General features: G+C 35.0%; 1 protein-coding gene across 1 annotated transcript in view; it reads right to left on the bottom strand.

Moving 5' to 3' along the window:
• Positions 1 to 7667: 7667 nt before the first annotated feature.
• Positions 7668 to 10114, bottom strand: part of LOC148947173 (vitellogenin-like) — a 117366-nt gene continuing 114919 nt past the window's right edge. The window contains exon 29 of the mRNA XM_089096914.1: positions 7668 to 7872. Within this exon, the coding sequence (XP_088953040.1) occupies positions 7735 to 7872 (138 nt within the window). The 3' untranslated portion in view covers positions 7668 to 7734. The remainder of the gene's footprint in view (positions 7873 to 10114) is intronic.

Genomic DNA, 10114 nt, shown 5'->3' with positions numbered 1-10114 from the left:
GAATTATTATAGGTTTATATATCTTCTGATCTTAAGTCTAATTTGGTCTTTTTCGGAAACATTTTTTTTTTTTAATCATCATAAAAAAAAATTTTTTTACATTTTCATTTACTGTCATTTTTTTTTTTTAAATGTTTTTTTTTTTGTAACAAAAATTACAGTTTTTGTTTGGTAAAAATAAGGGTTAGAATAAGAGAAGCTTTTGATCTAAAACTAAGTTATTAGAAGGAAAACAATTCTTAAGAAGTTGGTTTTCTGAGAGTTCAACATCTGATTAATTTAAATTATTTGCTGCCAAAAATGACTGTAAAGTCGACAAGATAAAACTTAAGTGAATGGAACTAACATTATGGTATTAAACTTTGTAGAAAATTATATTAACTTTTATGGCGCCGTGGGAGCCCCTCATTAGACTAGTTTACGAGTAAGCTGGACCGTATAGTATTTAACCATAATAAACCACTTCTAATGTTTGGTGACATGGTGCCGCCCAGGTGCTCCATGGTTTGGTCTTTGGTGCCGCCCTGAAGGGGCATCACCTTTTGATTGCATTATGCTGTAATACTTACTAATATTTTCATTTCAGGAAATGGAGAAGAAATTGCTAAAACTCCTTGAAGGTTAAGTGCTACAGAAGGAAAACAAATGAATGATAATATGAAGCAGTCCTTTCAAATTGAAAGACGAAGGATTGCTGATGGAACTGTTATTTATTCTATTTCTTCTGTATGTTGCTTCCTTATAGGGTGAAAATAAATGCCATTGCTGTTTGGATTCTTGCTTCTTTGTTTAACGAAAAATATATTTGTTTATATCAGATAACAGTTGATTTGATTAATTTAGCGAATTACACCAGCGAATGGTACACAATCAGCAAAGGGTTTTATCTATTTATAAAGACAAAACTACAGTAGGCTTGTTACAAAAAAAAAAAAAAAAAAATAATTGGTAAGCTACATACATGTGCCAGGTGGTTAAATACATCAATCTATAAAGTACAATTGCCATTTATTCTGTTTTTTCTTTATGTCGCTTCTATATAATTTGAAAGTAAACTTGATTGCTGTTTGTATTCCTGCTTTTTATGTAAACAAAAAGTATATTTGCTTATACTTGATTATGGTTGATATGTTGATAGTTAGCGAATTACGCTAGCGAATTTTAAACTTAATCAGCAAAGTTTTTTATTTATTTGTTAAGACAAAACTGCTGTAAGAAAACGCCTTGTCGTAAATTGAAAAAAAATGTTTTGACATGTTTTCACGTATTTCACGTATTGACGTATATTTCACGTAAAAAATCATTAATGTACAAATTAAAAATTTTGTTTTAAACTCCTCAGTAATGGCATGCTAGCTGAATATTGTGCTGTTTGGTTTTATTTAAATCGGTCGATTGTAACAGAACTTAACTTTGATTTTACTTTTTTAGTTCTGAAAGTTCTTTCTTAAAGTTTAGATTTTAAATTATAGTCTAATTTATCTGAAATTACTTGCTAATATCGTATTAAATGATAATGAAGGGTCATAGCTTTTAGTGAGTAATTTTAAAATTAACACGTTTTGCATGTTCAGAATCGGCATGAGTAATAATTTTTGTTTTTGCATATGTTGCAATCGAAAAATTTTAGTTTCGTTTTCTATTGCCAAGGGATGCTGTTTACTTAGTTGGGTACTACGAGCTGTTTGACCCAAGGCTCTCTTAAATGTGAAGGAAGATTACTAATCCCTCCTTGAACTCCCATTTTTTTTAAATTCAAGATTAATATTCGTAGAACAATGCTTCAATAATGATACTCATCCCTGAAAAAAGAATAAACTCCTCTAATATGTATTAAGACGACTGGAATTGGAATACCAAAAATTAGTTGTAGGGTCACCATTTCCACGGTTTTAAAGGTGAATTTTTCGAACAAACCCATTTTACTCAGATGTTCCCCATGGACGATAGTAGGGGAACGACCCCCCCCCCTCCAGCGATTACGAAGACATTGAACATTGTGTATGAATAGGAAATGAGGTATTACAATTTCAACTCACTAAAAACAGACATCCTGGTAGCACTTGCCACCTCCCGAATAAATTTTCTGACGGGGCTTACGATGCTTCGTCCCTATTTTTCGCTTCTGTGTCGGAATGCATGTGAATGTAATATTTTATGCTACATGGATAAGATTGTCGCGATGGGAGAGGTGCTACCATACCCAGCACCGAAATATAAACATGTAGACCAAATGGTTTCGGAAAATGAATAGGTATTAGATGACAATCATTATCCCCCTTCCCCAAAAGATATTCTACATTTATCCCAACGCTCATTGGGAGTTGGGAAATTTTTGTATTAAAATACATTCTTTGCAGGATGTGGTACCCCAGCCTACACAACGATCAATCGCCCCTACTACATAATAGCTGATGTGCACGTATCCATCACTGTACATATCTTTATGAAACACAAAACGAATCAGTATAGTTAAAGAAAGATAAAAAACAAACGTCAGAAACATTTTTCTTCAATAAGAACTAAGCTATCACCCCGCAGTACGCTCTAGCTAGGCAATTCGGGCATTGAATTGCACTCTTTTAGCTATCTGCTCCCCTCCTCTGCCTACACAATAACCCATCACCCCTCCTTCATAATAGATGATGCGTAATTATACGTAACTGAACTTTATTTTGCGAAAAATTTACTTAGTTAAATGAAGCATTAAAATAAATATCTTTATTCTAAGGCCCATTCTTTTTAACTCCAACACTAGCTCAAATTTGTGGGACAGGCTTATTGGATATGAACCGAAAAAATTGCTTCGAATGCATTTGAATTCGGTTCTCTTTTTAATGCCCAAAAAACACAACTCAAAAACCAAGCTCTGGGGTTTTTATTGGGTCGTCTACTCTCCTTTCTGAAGTCCGTCTGGGATAAGGACGATTCCCCTTAGCTTAAATCATTCCCCCTACCAAAAAAAAAAAATCATGAAAATTCTATAAAAGAGCAAACTATCATAGGCAGTGCGCTAGCGCTGCTTAAGTAAAGAACGATGTAGCTACAATGTGTTTTTTTTTCCTTCTTTCTTCGACAGGCACTTCGTATCGAAGGAGTTGCCGTAGACACTTTGAAAAAGGTTCATTCGATTGGAAATTGGGGTAGCTAGTGCCCTTTTTAATAGTCGGAAGTGATTGGAGGGCAACTAGCCCCCCCCCACGCCCATCATTCGCCCAAACACATCCAATCAAAATTTTGAGATAGCCATTTTGTTCAGTGTAGTTGATTTCCAAATGGTAAATATCTTTTTGAGGAGGACACTCCCCAACAACCCTCGGGGCAAGGGTTTTAAGTTATACCCTGACGGCATATAAGAAAAATGTTGGCACAATGTACCATATATTATTTTTTTATTTTAGAGCAGAGCACTTCATATGGAAGGGGTCGTCGTAGAGACTTCAAAAGCTCATTCGATTGGAAATCGAGAGTTCTAGGGCTCTTTTTAATAGTCGAAAGTGATTGGAGGGCAACTAGCGCCCCCCCCACGCCCATCATTCCCCCAAACACATCCAATCAAAATTTCGAGATAGCCATTTTGTTGAGCGTAGTTGATTTCCAGATAGAAAGTGTGTTTTTGAGGAGGACACATTCCCACAACCCTCAGGGAAAGGGTTTTAAGTTATGCCCTGGGGGTATATAAGGTTTTATAGAAGGCGTTGTCATAGAAACTTCAAAAAAGGCTCATTCGATTGAAAATTCAAAGGGCGAGTGCCCTTTTTAATAGTCGAAAGTGATTGGAGGGCAACTAGCCTCCCCCCCCCCCACGCCCATCATTACACCCAAACACATCAAATCAAAATTGCTAGATAGTCATTTTGTTCAGCTTAGTTGCTTCCCACATACAAATTTAAAGTGCTAGTGCCCTTTCTAATGGTCGAAAGTGATCGGAGGGCAACAAGCCCCCCTGTTCACGCCCATCATTCCGCTAAACACATCCAATCAAAATTGTGAGAAACCCATTTTGTTCAGCGTAGTTGATTTCCAGATAGAAAATATGTTTTTGAGGAGGAAACTCCCCCACAACCCTCAGGGCAAGGGTTTTAAGTTATGCCCTTGGGGCGTATAATGTTTTTATAGACGAAGTTGTCGTAGAAACTTCAAAACAGGATCATTCGATTGGAAATTCAAAGGGCTAGTGCCCTTTCTAATAGTCGAAAGTGATTGGAGGGCACCTACCCCCCCCCCACGCCCATCATTCCTCAAAAAACATCCAATCTAAATTTTGAGATAGCCATTTTGTTCAGCGTAGGCTAGTTGATTTCCTGAAAAAAAAAATATTTTTGAGTAGAACATTCACCCAAAAACCTAAAGGCAAGGGTTACAAGTTATGCCATTGGGGCATATAAGGTTTTTATAGAAAGCATCATTGTAGAAACTTCAAAAAAGGCTCATTCGAATGGAAATTCAAAGGGATAGTGCCATTTTTAATAGTCGAAAGTGATTGGAGGGCAACTAGCCGCCCCCCGCCCCACGCCCACAACTCCCCCAATCCCATGCCCTAAAAATTTGATATTATAATATTGTTTAGTTTTGTTTTCTTCCACATATAATATTGGTTTTTGAATTGTAATCTCCCTCGCATCCCTTATGGTATGGGCTGCAACCTGTACCATGGGGGTTTGTATAGTTTTTATAAAAGGCTTTGTTGGAGAAACTTCGGAAAAGATCATTAGATTGTAAATTCAAAGGGTTAGTGCCCTTTTTAATAGTCGAAAGTGATTGGAGGGCAACTAGCCCCCCCCCAGCCCATAGTTCCCCCAAACACATCCAAAAAAAATTTTGAGATATCCATTTTGTTCAGCGTTGTTGATTTACAGATACAAAATATTTTTTTGAGGAGGATACTCCGCCACAGCCCTCATGGCAAGGGTTTTAAGTTATGCCCTGGGGGCTTATAAGGTTTCTATAGAAGGCGTTGTCGTAGAAACTTCAGAAAAGGTCTCATTCGATTTGAAATTCAAAGGGCTAGTGCCCTTTTTAATAGTCGAAAGTGATTAGTGATATTTTTTGTTGTTTTTGTTGTTCAGACCAGGGCACTTCGAATCGAAGGAGTTGTCGTGGGAACTTCGAAAGGGGATCATTTGATTTAAAATAGAAAGGGTTGATGCCCTTTTTAATAGTCGAAAGTGATTGGAGGGCAACTAATCCCTCTTCACTCCCATGCCCACCCTCCCATTCGCCCGTTATGTTTAAAAACTAAATGTTGCCTTAAGATTAAATCAAAATGCACTGTGATAATGCGAATTGCTAATAAGGCATCTCAGCAATATCCCAAGAACGACTGAGGGTATTATGTTCAAACTTTCGAGACTACTTCTGCTCTTAAAATTTAACCGAATCAAAATAGCGTAAGTGTATCCAAGCTATCAAAGAAAGCAAACAGATTTTTTTGCGAATGGTATCAAGTTTTCCATTTCAGGTCAGCTAGAGGAGGTATGAAACTAAATTAAACAGTACTATTTGTGTCCATATTTTTAAAAGTGTGTATGTTGTTAAAAATTGCTGAAAATTATTCTCCAGCATGAAAATAGCAGGCCAAACTATAAAGACTTAAAAAACAAAAGATTTAAAGTGTTATTTTCTTTTTCCCTGAAAAGACTATGTCAATATAAAACGAACAGAAATTAATTAACAAAAACTTTTTCATAAAATAAGTTTTAGAAAGAAAAGTAAAGAACTCCATTTAACAAAATGAGCCAACAATAATATAAGGTAATCTACCAAGTGTGAAGTTATCATAAATCAGCGTCAACAAATAAATGAAATCCAAAACGTATAGAAATTACAATAATTAACTGAGTCAAACTCAAAACGAGCAGAAATTAACATAAGTTGGGCGCAAAACCCCTATGCCTTCCCAAGGCCAGAACAAGATTTGCGCTTTACTAAAAAAATACAAATGAATCTGCATTGTCAGTTTAATATACATATACTGATATTTAGTAATCAAAATGTTAAAATTATTTGATATATTAAAGTTACAAAAGTAAAAACATTTATATTTTTTTCAGTAAAGTGCAAGTTTTTTTCTAGCCTTGGGAAGGCATAGGGGTTTTGCTCCCAACTTATGTTAATTTCTGCTCGTTTTGAGCTTGACTCGGTTGTTTATTGTAATTTCTGTTCGTTTTGAGTTTCGTTTATTTATCGATGCTGATTTGTGGTAGTTTCACGCTTGGTAGATTATTTGATTTTATTTTTGCTCATTCTTTGCTTAATAGTTCTTTATTTCTCTTTGAAAAACTTATTTTGTGGAAATTTTTTTTTAAATTAATTTCTGGAAAGTGGAGTAAAATAGTAATGAATTCTCTGTCAATGTTTTTGACACATTAACTAGTCATCCTGCTTAGTTACATTATCAGTTTTTGAATTTTGCGCTTCAGTTCTCCAAAAATTTTATCCAAAATTGATAAGGTTGGTTAGAGAAATTCTTTAACAGTATTAGGTAACCATTTCATTTTTGGCTCATAAAAATGCAATTTGCTGCGAAAAGGTTAGCTAAAAATTTTGTTAGGACGGTGGAAAAATAGCTTATAGGAAAAATTATTGAACAAACTTGAGATTTTTGGGGAGGGGAAGATTTTGATGAGGGGTGGATTTTGTGTACAGCTTCTCAGTTGTTTTCGGTTGATTTCAGAATTTTCATTATTTGACCAAAATCGACGTTTGAGGCAGGAAATAGTATTTTTTCTGGTGCGATCTTTTGTGACTAATTTCATTTCTTTTCAAACGTCAATATCCTACAACCACTAGTTCATGGCGGGTTGCCCCTAGCGAAAACGAAAAACAAAGAAAGGAGACACGTCACTGTTACCCATGCAAAATGGGATTTCCCTTGTTTTTCAAGATGGACTGTAAACCTCCAGACAAGGATTTTGACAACGGCTATTTCGCCGGTAGGCTATTTTTTCGATTTGATGCCATGTTTAAGGGGGTTCAAGTTCTTTCTCGAAATTCTCATTCTTTTCATAATTATAAATTGCTCTTCGAGGATATAAATCCTTGCCTGCCTGATCTCCTTGTGTCTGGAGGAAAATGTTGGACTAATTATACAATATGGGTACTAAGAGGGCTCTTATTGTAGAAATAGTGTTTTTAAGGAAGTATTAGCCTATGAATATCAAAGCATTTGCCAAAAAGCTGAACTTCAGTGTAAATAAACTTTTTAAAGGGGATAAAACTTACCATTTTTTGCGTGTTGCATAGAACATTCTAGGCAAATTACTTCTTTTCCAGTTTTTTAAAACTTTTAGTTTTTATTGTTGTTATCTAGAGAAAAATAATTGTTTGGCCTCGGCATAGGACTCAACATAACCTAGAAAAATGAATCTTCAAAACAAACATTTTGATCTTTTGTAAAATTCGTATTTTTACGTTTTTACCCAAATTGGCAAAAGTTTTCGACCACTTACTTCTTTTCTCATTTTTCAACTTTGTCAAAATTGCATAGAGAAAACGGATATAAAAACAGTTGGCCGAACTGTGTGATTCATTATAACTTAGAAAAAACATTTCTTCAGAGCAGTTTTCCTTGCTTTTGAATTTTTCTCCGCAAATTTCCAATCATCCTACAAACAGAGCCAAATTTTTGTCGTGCCTCGTGCCATGAACTATATTACAACTAAAAGTATTTCTTAAAATATAATCCAATATTTTGTTTACAAAACCCACAATTAATAGTAACTCTGAGAGTTACTAACTACAAGCAGTTGGGACTTCGACTACATGATAAGTGTGCTCTTCTTTTGCGGAAAGTTCGTTGAGTGGCCTCTCCTGGTATTCACCTAAAAGATGTTCTTGCAAACGTCCTTTAGGAACACAATGGAATCCAATCTAGAAAAAAGAGAAATAGAAAATTCCGAAATTTGGCCATGATGTGGAGAAGTAGGTTGTTGATGAAAAACTAAAAAAATTGTCTATGGTAGATACGCAAATTATTGCTGATGTATTAAATAAAAAAAATTATAAAATAGCGACTTGTATTTAATTAATTACTTACAATAATAGGTGTAACATTAATATTCAATTAATTAAATATTAACATACTAAATTAAACAATTAAAATTTATATGATGTTGTGCAATAGGTTATTACCGAAATACTCTGAATTTTTTCTTTGGTAGATATAAAATTGGTGAAGTATTAAGAAAACAATCGTGAATTTAAATGATGACGCGGGTAAATTAACGATTCAGTTTGTTATCTTAAGTTATTAAATTAATTAATGAAATCAATTATTTATTATTAAATTAAACATATGAAATTGATTAAAAATTGGAGCATCAGGCTATTACAGAACAATTAAGATGTTTTCTAAGGCAGGATTAAAAGTTTTTGCTACAGTATGACAAAAAAAATTAAAAAAAATACAATTAAAGCGTTATGTACTATATTATTATGATAGGAAAGTGAATAGGTTTTGAAATTTAAAAGGGAATCGAAGAACCCCCCCCCCCCCTATATTATCCATTTCGTACGTAACATAATCAAATAATAAAATAATAAGGAGTTTCAAAGTTTTAAAGACACGCTGGCAGTCCAGAATCAAGTCAAAGTGCCAAAATTACCACATTTTAAGCACATTAAATTAACACATTAAGACCAATTGTTGTACTAGTTGTGGCACCACAGTTAGGTACCAATAGCATTAGTAGCAAACAGTTCGTAGTAAAGGACTGTAAGTAAGGAGCGACACGGCTCGATTCAAACGAAAACGGAATTTTGATATCAATAAATATATAAAAAGAATTGGCTTATTATGCTGATTCCTAATTACCTATAAAAGGCTTCAAGCCTATGAAAATTTGCCTGATTTTCCAAAAAGGGGGGGGGGGAACACCCTCTAAAAGTAAAAGAATGTTAATGAAAATAACACCGTGAGATTCAGAGTATCAAAGAACACTACTGTACAGGTTTCAAGCTCCTATCTGCAAAAAGTGAGATTTTGCATTTTTTGTCAGAAGAAGGTCACGGATGCGTGTTTATTTTTTTTTTCTCCAGGGATGATCGAATTGAATCAATGGTTCTAGAGCAACGAGAGAGGACTCATTTGAATGGAAATTAAAAGCTCTGGTGTCCTTTTTAAGTGAACAAAAAGATTGGAGGGCAACTATCACCCCTTACGTGCCCTTTTCCTCCCAAAAATCGTACGATCAAAATTTTGAGATAGCCATTTTGTTCAGCATCGTTGAGAAGTCTCAAAACTATGCCTTTGGAGATAACAGGACCCCCCCCCTCTCTCCCCGTCCCCTGGGGATAGGTCAAAGTTATAAAATGTGCCAGTTGTTTACCTATAATATTTGTTATTGGGAAGTATACAGACATTTTTCGGGTGGGGGGATTTTGTGCTTGGGGTGGTTTTCCATGGGGATAATTTTTTGGAGGTAAACTTTCCAGGGGAAATTTTGCACTGGGGGTATTTGAAAGAATTGCTACACGAAATTCTATTTATTTGTCTTACTTTCTCTTTGCCATTTAAATTTTGTATGTGGAGATATTCCTGGGAAAATTTTACGTGTTTTGATTTCTGGAAAATATTTTCCATGGATAATATTTCTTGCGTGACCGGAACAACAATTAGAACCTAGTTTTTTTCAAATGAAAGTATGCTAAGGAGAATTTGTCAGGCTGAATCTTATACAAAAATTTCATAGAGGGGTGGGGGGGATTTTCAGCGAGGATAGAAATTTTAGGAAGGAATTTTACGGGGGATGGTGTATTTTATGTTGGAGGAATCTTCAATGGAGGAGTTTCTTGGGAGGGGACGGAATGTTTCATGGAAGGTGAGCCAGATTTACGGTCATTATTTGAAAAATGATCAGAAATTGACATAAAAACAAGTTTTTCAAGTAAAAATAAGGAGCAACATTAGAAGTCGAAACGAACAGAAATTATTCCATATATCAGGGTTCCCCTCTTCTCAATACCATGCTCTTTACGCTAAAGCTTGACTGTTGGTTCAATTTTTTAAGAACGACTCCTGAAACACAAGAGCCGTTTAATTAGAATAAGAAGCTTTCTTAGAAGGGCGAAAACCTTTAGCGTGAAGAACAAGGTATAGAGGAGGGAGCAACCC

Source organism: Artemia sp. Qi Xiang Cuo, chromosome 11 (assembly GCF_049724085.1).
Source record: "Artemia sp. Qi Xiang Cuo chromosome 11, ASM4972408v1, whole genome shotgun sequence".
Lineage (NCBI taxonomy): Eukaryota > Metazoa > Arthropoda > Branchiopoda > Anostraca > Artemiidae > Artemia > Artemia sp. Qi Xiang Cuo.
The sequence above is the reverse complement of the archived record's forward strand: the minus strand, read 5'-3'. Positions and strand labels throughout refer to the sequence as shown.